General features: G+C 39.3%; 1 protein-coding gene and 1 long non-coding RNA gene across 2 annotated transcripts in view; one reads left to right on the top strand and one right to left on the bottom strand.

Annotated features, from left to right (window-relative positions):
• Adgra3 (adhesion G protein-coupled receptor A3) overlaps positions 1-19,898 on the top strand; it is a 105,497-nt gene that overhangs the window by 25,559 nt on the left and 60,040 nt on the right. Inside the window, exons 2-4 of the mRNA XM_070013084.1 lie at positions 6,644-6,715; positions 14,415-14,486; positions 18,329-18,400. Of these exons, the coding sequence (XP_069869185.1) occupies positions 6,644-6,715; positions 14,415-14,486; positions 18,329-18,400 (216 nt within the window). The remainder of the gene's footprint in view (positions 1-6,643; positions 6,716-14,414; positions 14,487-18,328; positions 18,401-19,898) is intronic.
• LOC138821024 (uncharacterized) overlaps positions 1-19,898 on the bottom strand; it is a 35,997-nt gene that overhangs the window by 12,655 nt on the left and 3,444 nt on the right. The window contains exon 2 of the long non-coding RNA XR_011370032.1: positions 17,318-17,384. This is a non-coding gene — a long non-coding RNA (uncharacterized lncRNA). The remainder of the gene's footprint in view (positions 1-17,317; positions 17,385-19,898) is intronic.

The following is a 19,898-nucleotide window of genomic DNA, read 5'->3' on the forward strand; positions in this document are numbered from 1 at the left end:
GGGAAAGTATGTTAGGACATTGTATTGGAGTAGTACAAGAAGGAAAACGACATTTTGATAGATGTTCGAGAGGATAAACTAGTAATATCTGAGACATAGCTTCTCTATACCACTAGGGGCCAGTAAATTACACGTGCTATCTCTGTACTCTTCAGGGAAGGATCTTTGAACACAGGGACTTAAGCTCAGCCATATTTTTTTGTTAATTGCTTTCTATTTTTATTAGCATACTGTAATAGTACACAGATGTTTCAATGTGATGTCATGATTTACTAATCAGATTTTTAAGCACCTCATTGGTTAGTCTCTGAGAAGCACAGCATCTAGGTAGAATTACAAGACATTCACTGACTGGGGAAAATGACTGGAAAACAAAGGCAGAGGGAGCTGGAGATATGGGAAGCCTTTAGACTTGGGTCTAAAGGTCTAACATCTGTAGGAGGAGCAAGGGAGGGAGGACCATGGCACGGAATGTTCTCAGATTCTCCTCTGATGACCAGCAAGGTCGGGCCAGCCTAGTGAGAACCTGTGCTGCCCACAGCCGAGGGTTCCCCACGAACCCCCAACCCACCCCCACCTCACCCACACCTCAGTGTACACATGCACAAGGTGGACAGGTAAATGACAGCAGCACACACTGAAAAGCCTGAAATATCTACTAACTGATCAATAACAGGAAAGTCGGCCTACTTCCATTTACTCAGGCCAGATTATTCTAAGCACTTATTCTAAGTGCTAATTTCTAAATTAATTCTTCCCAGCAAGTAAGAATAGGAGAATAACGATGAGTAAAGCAGATGAGGTAAATTTGGCCAAAGTATATTATGTACATGTAAATATCACAGTTAACCTCTTAGTACAATTATTTTATGCTAATTTATATATAATGTATAATATATAAACATGTTAATGTATAATTATATATATTATAATTTATATATGTATAAATTAACATAAATATCTATCTGTATTGGGAGTGGCCATCCTGGGGCTTGAACTCAGGACCTGGGCTTTTTCACTCAATGCTAGCACTCGTACCCACTTGAACCACAGCTCCACTTCCAGATTTTTGATGTTAATTGGAGAAGGTAATGGCCCAGGGGCTGAGGGGCGAGGCTTGGTGGAAGCAAGGCTAGGGGCTGAGAATGAGTGAATGCTCATGGGTATAAGTTCAGGTGTGTGATGAAAAGGTCTTAACATATACTGTGATAGCAGTGGTGGTGGTCAGCAGTGTATATACGCAGAAAATGACTGTCCTCTTCACTTACGTGGGTACACACCATGTCTTAGTAAAGCTGTATAAAAGAACAAAATAAGCTATGTGCTGGTGGCTCATACCTGTAATCCGGGCTACTTGGGAGGCTGAGTTGTTAAGGTTGCAGTTTGAAGCCAGCCTGGGCAGAAAAGTCAAAATACCCTGAACGAGCTGGAAGGCTGCTGTGGCTCAAGTGGTAGAGTGCTAGCTTTGAACAAAAGAAGCTCAGACATACCCAGGCCCTGAGTTTGGGGCCCAGGACCAGCACACACACACACACACACACACACACAAGAACAAATAAGAATCTAGTGAGTTACATTGAATTCTACAAGGATTGGCACTTGCATTTTTTTGTTTTGTTTTGTTTTTTCATAAGTAATCCTACTGACTTTTCTACAAGCGCTTCTCCTGTCTGGACATTCACTGACTGGAGCAGAAAACATTCTAGGTGATACACTTTAGTTCATGTGAATAAAGAAAATGTTCCATCTTTCTTGACTCACTGTAGTTTGGAGGGTTTTTTCTTTTTCTTTTCCTTTCCTTATTTTTTTTTTTAATGGTTTCTGTGTTTGTTAGGCAGGTCCTCTAGCACTTCATCCATGGCCCCAGCCCTTCGTACTTGAGTTGTTGTTCATATAAGATAAAAAACTTTATGAACAGGCCAAGCTTAGGACCCTCGTCCTCTTACTTATACTTTCCTGTGTAGCTGGGATTAGTGACGTATATCAACACATATGGCCTGCTAGCTGAATTAGCCTTGAATCACAACCCTCTTAATTTCAACCCCTAGAGTAGTTGGAATTACAAGTGTGGACCACCATGCCTGGCTTGACTTGATTTTTTTTATTTTAACAGCCCTTCTCATGACTTGAAAGCACTCTGTTCAGGCAAATATGTATTTAATTTACAGCATCTGCCATGACCAAGAAAGATCAAAGTGTAGAGCACTTTTCTAACTTGACCAGAGAAAAAGAACTGTATGCTAAGAAAGAAAGAAAAAAAGACAGACAGACAGACAGAAAGAAAGAAAGAAAGAAAGAAAGAAAGAAAGAAAGAAAGAAAGAAAGAAAGAAAGAAAGAAAGAAAGGAAAGAAAGAAAGAAAGAAAGAAAGAAAGAAAGAAAGAAAGAAAAGAAAGAAAGAAAGAAAGAATGAGAACAAACATATTAGTTAATATCAGTAGGAGCCAAACACTATGTTTTAAAATATCATATTTACTCCTTTTTTCATCTAAATGTGGCATTATAAATCTGACTATTGTATAGTTTTGTTTCTGGGAGTAAAAGTCTGACAGCCTCTTCAGGTGAACTTTGTGTCATTTCCCTCCCTTGAGGGACACGTCACTGAATTTAGGATCCACTGTAATCCAGCAGGATTTCATCTCCAGATCCTTAATTATGTTTGCAAACATCAATAATCCATCACCATTTTTGTAAAAGAGGTGCATCTTCACAGTGCTCAGCATGTGTGGGGAAGGACGGGTGGGGGTGGGGTAGTGCCGAATGTGTGTTTGGGACACATCTGTCCTGACACTACAACCGTTCTTTCCACTATAACCATGCTCCTTGTTACAGTGATCCTGACTGATTGTTCTTTCCAGCAGATGATGTCAAGAATTACATTGTTAGATGGAAATGTAGCCCTGAGTTTGGTTCCCAGTACTTAAAAATATGTACATACATACACGTCTGTTAAAGCATTACATTCCTCATATTGCCCTGAGTAGTTTTTAGAATCCTGAGTCATGTTTTAGAAATTCATCTGTAAAAGTTAAATTACTTTGTGATTTTGGCAATACAGTGTGTGGTTTCTCTAAACAGCTTTTGGGGTTCCATTCCATTCTTGGACTTGGAATTTACATGAACTGAGAAGAACTTTTCCATTTTTATGTAAGAAGTCTACAGTGAATCCTCCTTTTGTAGTTCAGTGTACATTGAACTACCTCGGCACTGTGTTAAATGTTGGTGGACCTCTGACTCTTCTGAACTCCAGCATCCTCCCAAGTTGACTACAGATTATGTGCAGTTAACGTTATTAGTATAGATTGGAAGTGGGTATTTGCTTTACAACTTTGGCCAAGTTTTATGTTTTTCATTGAGTTACCTCTGAGGAAGTTTGAAATTTCAAATATGTCAGCAAAAATATTGATTATGAATGGGTTTTAGGTTTATAATGATCTACAATATTATGCATTTCCTACTTCCGCAGTGCCCCCATTTCAAAAATTGAGTATAAAAGCTGTCTGCAGAGTAGATTTATTCGCACTGATTCTGTTTTCCTGCACAAAATCCTTAAACACACCAGTAATGTAGAGCTAGAATATATTAACTTGAGGTTGTAAACTATATTTTTAAGATTACAGTTATAACTTCTTAAGTGTGATGAAATGTCTTCCTTTTCACTCTCCTCAATAAAAATCTATCATTTATTGTACCAAAGGCTTTATGGCTGAGCAAGTGGCAGTCCCCTTGTTGGAGCAGGAATGACTCTCCAGAGAATGAATACAGGCAGCACCCTTATAGGCTTCTACACACTCTTTCTGTATTGAGGTTTTATTCTTCACTCAGAAGCGAGGTCCTAAAGTTACTGAGCTTGGGAATATGTGTATTTTACTTTTGTTTCCATGTTTTTGACTTTTTGGTTGAGAGTTTCCCATTACTGTGAAGATCGCAGCAACTTTACATATTAAACCATGTGTCGTAGAAAGTTAAAAGAGAGTACAAGAGAACCTGGTAATTCTTCTAATCTCCTCTCACTCTCCTTCTCCCTCCCATCTTAAAGATAATGTCTTAAGTTGACTCTGTGTGCTTCGAATTTGAGATCCACAGTTCTCTAAGACTTCTGGTCTCTAGGTGAACAATTTTTTAGATACAAGAAAATAAATGTAAATTTTCAAGTATTCTTTCCTTCAGTTTTTGTTCCTAAGATTATAAGTACATTCAAATTTAAATCAGTTTCAAGGTATATTTATGTTAGCGTAAAGATTGCATTTCTTATCAGGTGGAAAATGAAGAGTTTTATTCTAGATGTTTCTAAAAGTTAATGCAAAGATGCCAGAAAATAAATCAGTGGAACCTCACTAACATCATGAGGTCATTAGTGATCATCTTGGCCTTTCTTCACAGACTTTGATTTGTCTCTACATAGATTCAGTAGGTGGCATAAGTTTCATGGTTTGGTTTTTCATTTCCCTTTCCTCCAGGTTTTTTGTTTTTTGGATTTTTTTTAAACTCCTTTCTTAATAGATGCATAATTGTATAGTGTAGAGGCAGGATGATTTAATTTTCTTAGCACTGCCCTCTTTGGTGGTGTGTGTTTGTGTCTGCCACGTAGATCATGCTGGGATGAGGAGCTGGATGCACACATCTTTTTCTGGGATTTGGTGACTGAGTGGTTAGCACTGATGCCTGCCTGCTTAGATGGCAAGGGTGGGAGCGAGGCTCTGATTGCACATACAGCAGCGTGGAAAGAGCCTGCTCCTCTTCACCCTGCTGGCTGGCCACATCTAGGTTCAGTTTACTTTCCAAGAATCTTTTGATTAGGAAAAATGCTGCTGTATTTTGCATGGGATTTTTTTTAATCACTTATTTTTTTGGTCCTAATAATCTAAGCTATATCCTTGATTCGGTAACAAGCTTTGGCGAGGGGCAGAACACACAGGAAGAGACTTCGATTGCAAGTGACACCTTGATTTCATGAATATTGAGGAAGGATCTGTTTCTTAGAACCAAAGAAATAATATAAACCTTCCTGGGTGTGTCTGGTAATGTTTATGAGGTAGATAAGATTCTTCCCATGCTATGAATGTGGGAACTCTGTTACTGAGAGCTGGTGGAATTTACTTACGAACAACATAACTTGAAAGTAATTAATAGAGCTGACCCAAATCCAAGTAGGTTTGATTTGAGGAGTTCTTTAAATCTTCCCACAAAAATGCTTTGATTTTATATTAATCTCATAGAATGACTTAGTTTTAGAAATTCTACTTACATTAAAAATATTGTTAACTGTCCATTTTTATTAGTTTTATTTAAAAAATAATCAGTCCTGTTTTTCCCACTCCTCCTCCCTGCCCCAGGAACCAAAGATACATCACCCGTACTGACCAAGTGCTTTGTCCTACTGAGTTTCATCTCCAGCCCCAAAGTTTTATTTTTGTCTTTTAGGCAGAATAAAAGAGGATACCTAAAACTCTTGTACTGTTAGTCTCTGTGTATGCTTTGAGTTGCTGTTTTGTTCCTCTTTGAAGACTGCTCCTGGAAGTTCAGTAGCACCATGCATGGCGTGCATCTATGAAGGAGAATTATCTGCCCCAAGGCTGGTGGTAGGGCTCCTGGCAGACAAGGGTGCCCTGTGAAGAGCAGAGAGGAGTAGATCGTAGCCTGTAGAATAGAACAGGCCTAACAGGCCTGTGGCTCCTGCCTGTAATCCTAGCTACTCATGAGGCTGAGATCTGAGAATCAAGGTTCAAAGCTCAAGTAGTAGAGCACTCACCTTGAGCTAAAGAGCTGAGGGACAGCACCCCAGCCCAGAGTTCAAGCCCCATCCATGATTGAAATAATAATAATAAAGAATAGAACAGGCCTGGGTGCAGAGTCTTCCCCTGCTGTGCTACTGTGCTCAGGGCTATTTACCTGCCTCTAGTTTGTCATTTTCTCACCCTTGATATCTGGCTCCCTCCATTGTCATTTTGTTCCTGGAAACTCCCCATTGACACTCAGGATGCAACAGGGACCTGAAGGTCCAGCCTGCAGGGGAAGCAAGGTGATCCAGGCAGGTTCTTCTCAGGAAAGGCCTGCTAGCTGGTTAGGCCCCATTGATTGTTTTTAGGATCAGTTTTTGCCTTCAGTGTATTTTTTTAATTGACATTATTTTAATACTTGAGCTAGAACGTGATGCAGCCTTCTGTGTCTGCTGACATGTGAACAGATTTGTGTGTTAAATTATAAATAATAGCCAGCATTATTGAAATGATATCTAGAAAATACTTTATTTCTTTGTAAGGTCAGTATTTTAATGGATCACATGTAATGCATTTTTCTATTAACTTTCCAGTCTTAAAATAAGTATTCAGCATGTGTAAGTTGATGGATTCTATAAATGTGCATCCATTCTTTTTCCCTGTATTGAACTTGGTGCCTGTTGACTACTTTCCCCTTTTTATTTTTAAGTTTTTGGCTAGGTGTGACAGGAATGATCAAAGATGTGACAAGATGTATGAGTTATTTCGGGGGAGAGGGGAGGTCCCATTCTCTAAGCCATCTAAAAAATTCTGAGTAATAAATTATTTCTGAGAATCCCTCATAGGCTTCCACATAACGAGCTAAATTACTTTGATATTGATGGTGTATACCAGACAACTTATATTTTTTCTTGTCACTTTTAGGATTCTGAGTAACAATAAAATATCGGAGCTGAAGAACGGTTCGTTTTCTGGGTTAAGTCTCCTTGAAAGATTGTAAGTATTCTTTCATTATCATTTCTTCATCTTAATTTACTGAATACATTTTCAATCTAAACGTATGCTAAACCCTCAACTACTCAAAATTTTAAAAAGTTTTTTTCCTAAATTTGTTAGACAAAATGTTAGGCATTTAGTTTTGAAAAGTAAGTCATTACTTGAGGTGGAGGTCAGCAAATGTCCCAGAAAGGGTCAGCTAGTAAATTTAAGCTTTGTGGCAGTATGGTCAGTCACACTGACATAGCCCTACCACGGAAACGTGAAAGCAATCATGGACAATAAATTTAACAGTACTTATGTACCAACGTTGGGATACGCCAATATAGTGAGAACAAATGCATCAGTGTGGATGTCTTCTAATAAAACTTTATTTACAAAACCAGCCATGGAACATATTTGGCTGATTACTATAGAGAACATGTTGAAATTCTGAATTTCAAAGTGGTATATCTTATACGTAAATAGAAAAAAAACACATCAAGAGGAAAAGTTTTTATATGCATTTTATTCAGCTATCTATGAACCTACTAGTGTATTTTTGCCCAATTAAGTCTAGTTTTCATATGCTCCACTATGTTGCAAAAAGCAATTTTGGTAAATTTTAGGACACAGATAAATAATTGCTTGTTTTCTGCATGTTCTTCAAGGATCCTATTTCATGCTGTCTTTCTACGTACACATTAGGATAAAATGGCAGCTACACTGAACACCTTTATTTCTGTGAAGTTACAGACAAGTTTCACTTTTCTTCTCTTCCCTCTGCCTCACTCTCTCTCCTTTGCTTGGCTCTGCCTTGACCATTTCACCAAGGGGCTTCTGCCCCCAGACCCGACACTACGTTCTTGCTTAAGCTACTGATGTATTACGGAGTCACAACACACAGCAAGCTCTTTATCCTTTATGTCCCTATGGTATCATTTACATCACTGCCTGTAAGTTAGTTTATATGTATGCACTTGTACACACATACATATGTAGCACCTGTACCCACACTTACATGTGTATACGTGCACTTAATATGTACTAAACATACAAGTATGTGCAGAAACACAAGACACCCACTGTTTGCATGGCAGTCCTTGATTGTCAGATTTCTTTTCGGTGTGTGTCATCATATTCTACACAGTACATGAGCCTCAGAGGATGGTGGTTGCATTCTAACCTGCAGGCTTGCAACACTAGGAGCACTATGTCCTTTGTACCATTGCCTGACTGTTGCTCAGATATGGGAATCTGGAACACTTTGAGTTGAGATGTATCAGAGATGTTGAAACAGGAATTTCTTCCCTGCCCAATGAGATACCTCTGCATTAGAAATTGTCACTGCTGACTATGGGTGGAGCTGACAGACCAGATACTGGAGTGATAGGATCACACATACGACACCGCGGGGAGTTCTGGGAGGACCCTGCTAAAGCTCAGTGTCCCTGCACCATTAGCATGTGTCAGGCAATGAATTCCCATTGGGTTTTTGCTTCCTTGTAAAGAAAAGTTATTGAGAGAGAACCTCAAATGCAGCACATGGTAGGATATGTTATGTGCCTACTTGATCGTCAAAGGGATCTGTGTTGCCTTCCCTGGATGGGCATAAAGTGGCCTCTACTGTATGTAGAAACCCACTTTGTTGTTGGCACTTAGGCTTGATATGGTCATCCTTAGTCACTATAGACACTGTGGCCACATGTCTGGTAGTGTGTGCTGTGGTGTATTACTGCCTTTCTTGTAATTATTTGTTAATTTCCTTTGCCTGTGACCTGATTGTCAGCCTTTTGTTGTTAATAAATCTCTGAATATGGTGGAAACAAATTAGGCTGCTGTTGTGGGTGGTATTAAGATTCAATGACTGGTTTTAGCCAGGGGCCTTTTATAAATGAATTTTGGAATACCACCTGTCTTTGGAAGAATAGGTGTGTGTATGTGGGTGTATATACACATCTGGACACATATAGCTATGAGAGACTATCATATTAGCAAGTGCTACAGTCTAAGACCTCAGTCCTGGCCCTGGATCTGCGTGAGGTATCCTCTGTTGTCTACTCTGTTGAAGAGCATCTTCACCTGTATAGCATAGCAGTTGAGTATACATTGAAATCCAGATCTCAGTCTTAGCTTTACTGTTCAAGAAAGAAAGAGAAGTGGAGGACAGGGAGAGAGGTGCCCAGGTAGTGCTCACCACGTGTAGTGTCTTTGTGGGAGAGCAGTTCCTTCAAGGGAGGAAAAAGGAATGGTATGAGTGGGCATTTACTGTTCCTGCCTTGTGAAAAAGGACAGAGGAATAGAGTCAAGAGGAAGACCTTTGGTACTTCTCCTGAGTCTTTCAGGTAGAAGCCTGAGAGCTGTTGTAGTTCTAGTCCTGCCCACCCTAAGCTGACCCCATCCCTCTAGTGCATGCCTCCCTTAGTGCTCTGGTGAGTCACCTGGTCTCTGAGTTCCCTGGGACCGAGGCTCTAACCACAATGTTACCTCTTCAACACTGTCCCTTTCCTGTTGGCTCAGCCTGGTACCTAAGTAAAGACACTATATTTTCATAAGTCCCTGGGAGAATTTCCTTAAGAGACATATTCAGCCACCTGGAAAGTTCACAGTCCAGATTCAGCCAATTAGAGACCTCTGGCAATAAGAGCAAGATAACAGAACAATCACCTTAGGATGTGATTTAAAAGGTATTTGGTTTAGAACAAGGGAGTTACTCAAATCAAAGGCAAAGTGGTGGCTGTAAAATGACTGAAGTCAAGTCATAGGAAATAAGGGCTCAGGATTAGCAGGGTGGGGTAGAATCGTCTGGCTGAGTTGAACTAGCCAGCATCCTCAGCTATCAAAGAGATCTGGGGCCTAAGCCATCTTTGGAATCTCTTTTGAGTTGAAGGATCATCTGTCTTTGACTTTGTAGAGTTAAGACATTTAGATTTCCTTGTGAATCCATTCATCCTTTTGTCTCTTCCCTATCTCCCTTCTTTTTCTCCCTCTCTCCCTTCTTCCTTGAAAAGTAACATTATTCTTATATTTGTGCCATGTATTTAGTTATCTACTGATAATTAATGGCAGAATCAAAGTGTTTGACTTCCCAGTATTAACTCCACCCACAAGGATTGGAAGAAGACTGCATTGATAACTGAGCATCTTTTCCAGGCTGTTGAGGGTGTTCTAGAAAGAGGACTTTGAGGATAAATTTCATAACCTCTAAAAAGGTGTGTGAAGGAAGTTGTTGTTTTTCCTGACTTTGTGCCTGGTACCTGGGATATGGGGTTGTGGCTGGTATTCATCCTGAAGGCACAGTTACATGTAGAGGATGGTGACTCTATGGGATGGAGAAACCCAACCTTAAAAGAGCTACTCTTTCCAACTTCTGTGATGCCAGAGAATAGTCTCCTTGATTGCTGGAGGTGTTTTGATTGAGGGTATGATGTTTTAAAGATATTTAATCACATATGTGGTTGAAAGAACTTCTGTAGTTTTGTTAAATCAATTCTTTAGCTTCTTTTCACTTAGTTAAAATGGCCCAGTGTATTCTGTTTAGTTCTCTATCCTAAAGTTAAACATAGGCTTCCTAGAAATTCTGTGGCTTGCGGGGGAGGAGTGGTATTAAATGAGAGAAACTTACTATAAATATCTTTTGGCAATGCCTGATTAATGTGGCATTATTATATATTATATAATGTCAGGAATGTTTATTATTAAAGAAAAAGTGTATCTTTAAATCATGATACAGTACTCAGTTATTCATGAGAGGTATTTTGTAGAAACACACACAGTTCATCATTGACCAGACTTATGTGCTGCTTTAGCTAAATCAGTTCTTCTTGTAGACACTGCTTAAAATCTGAAATGGAAAACTTACATGTTGAAAAAATGGAACTGACATTATGTGTTTCTATTTGTAGAGTTTTCTTTTTAGCTTATGCAAAACAAGTAGAAAACATATGGATTGGATTTTCTCATAAAAATCATCTCTTAGAGGTGTAGGGTTGGGGCTGCTTGGGATTGCAGGAAACTTTAAGTTAGGGCTGATGATTCATTGTACACCCTAGGGCTTACAACTTTATATACTTAAAAAGTTGAAAATTTTTAAGTTGGGGACAGAGATAAAATTTTACTATGAAAAAGTTTAAGCATACAGAACATTGAAAAAGTGCCATAATCTCACAAATTTCAGTTTACTCTCTGATCTTTAAATTCTGTAGTTACTATGCTAGTAACATAATTTCTCTCCTATATTGGAACATGCCTGTACACTGACATATCTGCTGTATCATTTGCGATCAGCGGCAGGCACAAATATATTAGTGTTAAGGAAAATGTAAATAATAATGAACGAGAAGCAGCATTTTCTCTCTTGAATATTGTGGTGACTTGAATATTGTGTCAACCATCATTGACTGTAAATACTCTTGTATTAAAAGTTAGTTAATTAACATAGTTTTGTCTCTCAGTCTTAAGCTTTTTTTGCCCAAAATTTGTCTGTCCATCCCCTCCAAAATGGAGTGTCTCCTTTCTGGACACCTTAGGGTGTTTGAGAGATCAGGACAAGTTTGATCAGGTACCCTAAATGGAAGGATGCTGAGGAGAATGTTGAAGTAATTGGAGAAGTAGGAAAAGAGGCTGTAGAAAAGCAAAAGTAACCCCTGAAAACTTGTGCTTAGTGTAGTGACTCATGCTTAATAAGTGTTAACTACTATTGGTCTTACCATTGTTACCTTCTGAAATGTCCTGTGGTCACTTCTCCTATTGGGTTTTGAGTGTTTGTATGTTTTGTTTTGTTTTCATTTTGTTTTGGGTATGTGCATGTGTGCACATATGTGTGGGACTTGGGGCTTGAACTTAGAGCTTGACTCCTGAACTTAGGTGCTGTCCTTGAGTTCCTGTGCTCAAAGCTAGCACACTTAACACTTGAGCTACATTTCTAATTCTGGCTATTTTGGTAGTTATTTGGAAAGAAGAGTCTCTGGGGCTTTTCTGGTCTGTCTTCCAACTGCTATCCTCAGATCTCAGTCTCCTGAATAGCTAAGATTACAGGCGTGGTGAGCCAGATAAGTGTTTGAATGATTTTTGAGCCTGTTCCTTCTGCTTCATGCCCTCAGAATGAAGTGGACAAAACAGGGCGCTGAGGGTCAGTTCTCAGCCCAGCTCCTGCAGGGTCACCTTACTAGCCAGCATAAGCAACTGTACCTCCCTACAAGCAGGTACTTGAAGTAACTGGGGAACACAGCTGCCTTGTTAGACAGTTGTGTGTTTGGGAATGGGGCATAAAGTCACTGTGACCTCTGTTCTACAGAGTTGTTCCTGCTGCAGTTTGTGGCCAGAGGAGGCCACACCATGGACCTGCCAGCCTGAAACCAGGCTACTCTCCTACTAACCTCCCCATGACGAAGGAGCTCCCAGGGCCACCTCTTGCCCTTCTCTGAACTTCCCATGAACTCTTAGGAGGCGGCCTGGAGACTGCTTCTACCTCAGGGGCCATCTGGGTCAAGGCAGGTGCCTGGGGATAAGGGACACTGGACTGTGTAGCAAACTGGGCTGGGTAGGAAACTTACTTTCTGCATGATTTCTTTTCTTCTTCTCAAATTACTATACCAATGGCTTGTTACTCTTATTAGTAGAACTTACAAGCAGTGTGGAAGTCCAGAGAGAAGAATAGGAATTGTGAGTTTCCTTGATTATCTTCTAAAACTTATTACCATTTGAATATGCACTTGTATAATGTCCTAATAATTTTGTGATATTTTTACCTACTTGAGAAAATACCTTTAGAGGCTGAAGTGCAACCTCTCCACCCCCCCAAAAAAAGGGTAACTATCAATACTGAGATAGCTGTTTTCTATTATCTTAATTCTGATCAATGGTGTATTCATTAATGGTAATTAGAAGAGGGTTTGTATATGTGTTTAATAGTTACTTTTAAAATACATTATGAGATACAAGGGAGTATGTCTCCAGTTTTCTTAAGTCCGACTGCTTAGAAAGCAGATGCCTGCTGCTGTACTCGGAGCTGGTAGGGTTTCAGCGGCAGTGTGAGGGTTGTGCCTAGGTAGGGGCTAGAATGTTAATGGTGGAACAGGATTTCCTAATGTGACCTGTGTCTTTGTGGTACCAGGTAGGCGTTACTTCCAGGATGATCTTTTTTTGTTGGTTTTGGGCCTTGAACTCGGGCCTGGGCTCTGTCCCTCAGCTCTTCAGCTCAAGGCTAGCGCTCTACCACTTGAGCCATAGCACCACTTCCGGTTTTCTGGTGGTTAATGGAGATAAAAGTCTCATGGACTTGCCTGCATGGGCTGGCTTTGAACAGCAATCTCAGATCTCAGTCTTCTGAGTAGCTAGGATTACAGGTGTGAGCTACTGGTGCCCGGCCTTCCAGGATGATCTTAAACCTCAGTGAAAGTAAGTAAGGGGCTCAGAAAGTCAATGTATGTGCTTTCCAGGTTTGTGTTGAGCATTCCTCTGCATACCTGAGTTGTTTTGCCAACAGTGTGGCAGCCCTAAGCCATGTGTGATCATGAAGTAAAACACAGGAAGCCCAAATGTGACTGTGTCAGGAAGAAACAAGGTTACCATTGTTAGGTAGATACAGACTTCCCAGAAAAAGAGCACAGGGGGAGAGATTCTGTTCATGGTCTGATGATATAGGCTCCCAGAGAACTAGAAACCACCAGACTCGGTGAACAAGGCTCTAGAGAGGAGCCCTGGCACACAGGCTTATGAGAGTCTTATATAACTCTTGGTCCAGAATTAGAATTCCAGGGATGTAGCACTGACTACAGAAGTGTAGCTAAAAAACACTTGTAAAGAATCTCTTTAGAGATTACTGGTCCTAGGTGCTTTGAGGACAAAAGCAACCTTAATCTGCTGCCCAGAACCTTAGTTGTAAGATATGCCTGCTGTGCTCACGGCTCCCCCCTATTGGCAGAGCAGTTTTCGTGGCAGCTTGAGGTGGAGAATAATGTGGATATGGATTTTTTGCATCTTTGCTTTGAACTGAATGCCATGACTTAGCACATATATATTTATGTCCTCACTTCATGAGAAACCTAAGGAGGAAAAACCAAAATGACATGTGTATATTATGACAGTACTAGGGCTTGCACTCAGGGTCTAGGCACAGTCTTTTTAACTTTTATTGACTCAAGACAGACTACCACTTCAGCCACAGCTGAAACTTCCAGCTTGCAGCTGTTTGGTAGTTACTTGGACATAAAAGTCATACAGACATTCATACCTCGTCTGGCTTTGAATTTTAGTCCTCAGATCTCAGCTTCCTGAGTGGCTAGGATTACAGGTTTGAGCCATTAACATCTGACTAGATTATGTTAATGATGCTTGTCATAAAAAAATCATTGATAAACTTATAACTAAGTATGGCATACTAAGGAAGAAGTTGTAGAAATAATGTATATGGCTATAGTTCAGTGATAACTGTTTGTTATTAGGATATATGTACCTTTCATGAATTTTACTTTTGTTTTTATATTGACCAAAATGAGAGGCTTTGGAGTGAGATTTCTCGTATCTGAATGTTTTTTTTTTTTTTTTGTTTTTTGGTCACTGCAGGTTGATCTTGGCTTAACTTCTTGGTTTTAGTTGTGTTTTTTCCCCCCATTATCGTTACTATTACTTTTGTTTGTGGTACAACTGTTAAGTCTAGCATGCCTGAGTATTTCTTGCAGTGTTGATATGTGAGTAACTGTTGTGTCATTTTTCACAGGGACCTGCGGAACAATCTTATTAGTAGTATAGATCCTGGTGCTTTTTGGGGCCTTTCATCACTAAAAAGATTGTGAGTATTTAAATTGCTTTCTTATGCGCTTGAACCATTCTGTCAGATAAGTAACTCTTATTTTAGGGAGGCAAATATTTAATTTTAGAGGTTCACCTGTTCCAAAAGGACACAGGGTTTGATATGAGTAGCTTGGAAGGTGCTTAATTTGAAGAGTAGTTAGGATTTGTTTGGTGCTATGTACTTGTGTTGCTCTTACACTGATGCAGTCATTACTTTGTTAGTCTTACAGGCTACTACAATCTTAGGTAATTTTTTTATTTATGTCTCTTTCAAACTGTATCTTTTTATAATAATGTATAAAGTGGGGCCATTTTTTGTGAATCACATAAATGCGATGTTCATGTGTCTTTTATTTGTATTTAAATGTTATTTAGAAGTGTAAGGAATAATTTTTACTACTTCCAGTGGGAGGCAATCCCCTATTATGTTTTTTAGTCCACAGAGAGACTAACCCTGTGGTGGGGAATCCTTTCCTTCCTAGTAGGTCCAGTTGGCTATTAATAAGATCATTACAGGTCACACAAAGTTATCAATGCAGGCAGCTGACCAGAGCATTACGTATGTGTTCTGCCATGTACCAAGTGATTCTGAGGGCCATAGGTGACCCACAGACCTGTCATTTTCCACATCCATGACATGTACTGGGCACTGGCTGCTCCCCAGGCTGCCACTTCTCTGGAAGAGCCCACAGATTGATAGGAAATTGGTAGTGTCTTGGAGGAAAACTAATTTTCTCCCATGTCCTGCTCAGTTCTTAATCAGAAACCTTATAACAAGAGAAAGATGAAGAAGATAAAAACATATAGTAACATGTGAATTTTGGGTGTATATTTGAGCAATACTTAAGAAAAGGTAGCTCAGAAATCTGACATAACAAATGTCCACAACAGGAATAATACTTTTTTTTTTTTTTTTTGCTAGTCATGGGGCATGAACTCTGGGCTTGGGTGCTGTCCCTCAGCTCTTCAGCTCAAGGCGAGTGCTCTACCACTTGAGCCAGAGCTCCACTTCTGGCTTTTTCTGCTTATGTGGTACTGAGGAATTGAACCCAGGGCCTCATGCATGCAAGGCAAGCACTCTACCACTGAGCCACCTTCCCAGACAGGAATAATACATTTTTAAAGAAATGTCAGGACAAAAGAAAAAGACCAAGTCTTCTCCTTGCATGTTGTAGGAAGGCAAATATATGTGAAATGGATAGTAGACATGATCTGTCCAAAACTCTTAAGGCTGGGGTTAATGTTTGCTGTAATCATTTTTCCCAGTGTACTTGCTTAAGCCCTAGATTATATTTCTCTAGAAAAAATTTTAAGGAAGGACCAAGTATCATTTCTTCCCGTCACCCACATGACCATTTTAACACCTTTTTTTCGTAATAGAAAAGGTACTAGTAATTCTGTGCCAAGAGAAAGGTTGAATGGAACCCAGTTTCATTGGGATGTGTTTTTAAGAAAATTACTGAATACCTTAGATTTTTCTATCTAGTTCTTTATCTTAAGTGATTTCTCATCTAATTGAGTACTGACCACCATCTAAAGTAAGTGAGAAAATTCCCACTCAGTAGCATCTAATTGAATTACTGGTACTGTACTAGACATCGCCTTTGCAGCTTCTCATTTTACTATAGGCTAAGGAGTCTCTTGTGTTCTTGCCTGGGAAGGTAATTGCCGTTTGTAATGTTCTTCCCAGTAGGAAATACATTCTTAATTCCAAGCAGCTGACTTGTAATTGAACTTACAGCATACGACTTACAAACTAAAAGAACCCTAAGACTCTGTGGGATGTAAAGATACCTACCCATCAGTAGTATTGTTGGCTACTTGCTTAGCCATGCAGGAGCTTTTTTCTAAATCATTTGTTTCAGTGGTGATTCCTGCTTGACAGCAACACATAAAGTGTTTTATAAGTATATCGTGCTTATGCCTATGTAGATAATTTGACTCAGGAAGATTAAGTGTCTTTCTGAAAATTTAAACTACCAGAAGTCATTGAAATCTAGACCCATTTTGTTTCACTTTTGCTTTATCAACACATTCACTCTGATTCTCAATTCAAGTGAAAACTCATTATCAATACCTAAATCTTTTTTAAATAGGCATAACTATAATGAAATTGTTTCCCAAAGAATCAATGGTAATTACACCATTTAAAGCATAGACTTGAGACAAGATAATGAAGAGAACCCAGAAATGATTGTTTAAGCAACAATTCACAAGATGACACTTAATTTTCTTACACAGTAAAACTCAGAAATAAAAGGAAAGTCTACTAAAATAAAGTCCCACTCATTTAAATACTTAGTTTCTATGTTCTGAGGAGCTTGAGTTTTATAACAAGCACCACTGAGGATTTGTGATACTTAAGATTCTTTTAGCAAAAGTGTCTGCAGGAGAAGGAAGAATACCAGGCTTATTTAGGGAAGAACAAAATGGGTTCAGATGTTATACTCCTATAATTTGTAGTTAAACTACAATGTCTTCTGCCATTACCAAAATAGAGTTTGGAATCTTGCCATTTTAGTTTGGAAATGGATTCCTCAAAGCACTCTTCTAGAATAAGTCACGGTATAACTCAGTGTGTATTTCTCCATGCAGACAATGACATAGAGGAGAAAACATGATTAAAAAATACTTTCGTGAGTTTGGCTTAAAACAATGTTCAACTCTTGTATCAAATTTCAAAGTATCTTCAAAATCTAACAGCTGATAAAATGAAGATCCAGCCAGGTGCCAGTGGCTCATACCTGTAATTCCACTCATGAGGATGTGAGCTAAAGATCAAAGTTCAAAGCCAGTCAGAGTAGGAAAAAAACTTCCATCTTTACTTACCCAGCAGGTGCCAGACTGGAGGCATGGATCATGTAGTACAGTGCCAGCTGTGAGCAAGCCCTGGTACCTGCAGAGAAAAAACGAAATTCATTGTTAAAGGTGTTTTGGCATAGTTTGTCAGGTCCACTGAGGACTAAGGAAGAAGAGCATACTGTTTCACTCAAAGTTTCAGAAACTGACAGAAACCAACTGCTGTTGGCCAAAATGAAGTTTCACTTACAACCAGTACAGATCTCTGATCAGATATAAACTTAGCATGTGTCAGCATATCCATTGTCCTTGATATAAAGTTAAAGAATTGTGTCCAGATACAACAGAATACTAACTAGAAATTCTGCATAAAAGAAAACATTTTTTTAAGAGAAGAATATTTACTAGGTGACATAGGAACTAGAAAATGGGACTAAGAAAATAATTGGGTGTTACCTACATGTTGTTTAAGTCATTTGGCCTGAGATTCATTGATAGAACTATTTATAAAATAACAGCTTAACTGAATTGTTTTTTCATTATAGTCAAAATTTCTGAGGATTTAAGGAATTAAGTTAGAAAGCATTAAGTTTCAAGTACTCTTCAGGAAATAAAAGTTCCTTCTTTTTGGTAATTGACCCTCTTATCCATTATCTCTTGTTTGCGGGATGAGGTTGAGTTAGTTCTCTAGCTACCCTGGCACAATTAACTGTGTAGGTCATCTAAGGAATTGTAGCACAGGCAGTCAGATAGATTGTGTCTTGCTCTTACTACTTCAGCTTTATCTTGAGTGATTTTGAGGGAGTTAATGCTTAAAACAAAATTAAGTAGTGTTATGTCTGTGTGCCTTAAGTGAAAGCAAGAATCACTTTCTCGAGTGCCTTTCTTATCTCACTTGAAGTGGGTAAATCTTTCCGGGATGCAGAAAGGAAAGGTCTTGAATGATACAAAACCTGGCTGTTGTTCTTTGGTATTGAGTGTATTTGACCTGGATTAATTAAGAGAACTAATTGAAAACACATTTCCCCTTTTCCACTTTAGAGACCTGACAAATAATCGAATAGGATGTCTGAATGCAGATATATTTCGAGGACTTACCAATCTGGTTCGGCTGTAAGTACCTTTTCCTTCCTATGAAAATAGTAAGACGGTATGTAGGCTAGTCCCCAGATGTTTGTGAACACCAGTGAGTTGCTCATTAAAGTAGCAGTTATGGTCGGGCACGGGTGGCTCCCACCTGTAATCCTAGCTACTTAGGAGGCTGAGATCTGAGGATCCAGGCTCAAAGCCAGCTTGGAAGGAAAGTCCATGAAACTCTTATCTCCAATACACTACCATAAAATGGTAGTTATGGAAGGAGTAAGGGAAGAGAAGTTCACAGTTACAGTCGTGGAGAAGAGTGGCTTCAGTATCCATTATCCACATTAATTGAGATCAGGAATATCTCAGATTTGGGAACATTTCATATACATAATTTATCTTTTCTATCTACTTGGTAGTGGTGATCATGGGCCTCAATTCAGGACTTGGGCACTGTCCCTGAGCTCTTTTGCTCAAGGCTAGTGCTCTACCACTAAGCCGCAGTTCTACTTCCAGTTTTCTGGTGGTTGATTGGAGATAAAAGTCTCACAGACTTTCCTGCCCAGGCTGGCTTTGAACCTTGACCCTCAGATCTCAGTCTTCTGAGTAGTTAGGATTACAGGTGTGAGCCATCAGTACTGGCTTCTTAACTTTATAATCATAACTTGAAGTTAATTTTGCGTAATAATTTTTGGTGATTTTGTGCGTGAAATGAAGTTTTATATCGTGGAATCCACTGGTAGGGTCATGTTGGTGCTCAAAAAGTTGGAGTTTGGGTACATTTTGGATGTTCATATTATGAACCATCTCTCTCTCTCTCTCTCTCTCTCTCACACACACACACACACACGAATGCACATAGATTCGCACACACAATGGATATACCAAAAAGAACATGCTCATGTTGAGCAATTAGAAAAAAAAATAGTCCAGAAGATTTGCAGGAAAGACAGATTTGATAGGAAAGACAAAAAGCCAAATTGTGGTACATGGACTGGGAGATGACGACATAGAACATGTACATCATCCTCTGACCATGGGGTTTGGAGTGAGTTGTTTAACTTTTCTGTTTTTTATTCATAAAGTAGGGTTAACTGTACCTCATAGTTATTTTAAGGATTAAAACTTAAGTTACCTAGAGCCATTCATCTCTATTATACTAGCATTGAGAAGAGCATTTTTCAATCCAGCAAATGGAAAAAGCATTTGATGAGTAATAGGCATGCAGAACTTTTTCAAGCTAGAATCAGAGATCTCCCAGATGAGTATGAAAATCAATCAAGAGTGGGTCACTGCTGTCATAAAGACCATAGCCCATCAAGTCTTGTAGCCAAGGAAGCTGGGATCCATCTGCACTCTAGCAGGCCTTTATGAGACTTGTAAAATACTTCTTATCATTTTGTGGGGGTGACTTTGGCAGTTCAAGTTAATGATTAAGTAAAACTCCTTTTTCTAAGTGGGTCTGAGGCCCTGTGGATATGCCGGGGACAGGGGAGGTGGCTGGGGTATGAAATTGATTCTCTGTATTGAT

This window comes from Dipodomys merriami, unplaced genomic scaffold, assembly GCF_024711535.1.
Source record: "Dipodomys merriami isolate MVZ:Mamm:240054 unplaced genomic scaffold, mDipMer1.0.p SCAF_9, whole genome shotgun sequence".
Taxonomy (NCBI): domain Eukaryota; kingdom Metazoa; phylum Chordata; class Mammalia; order Rodentia; family Heteromyidae; genus Dipodomys; species Dipodomys merriami.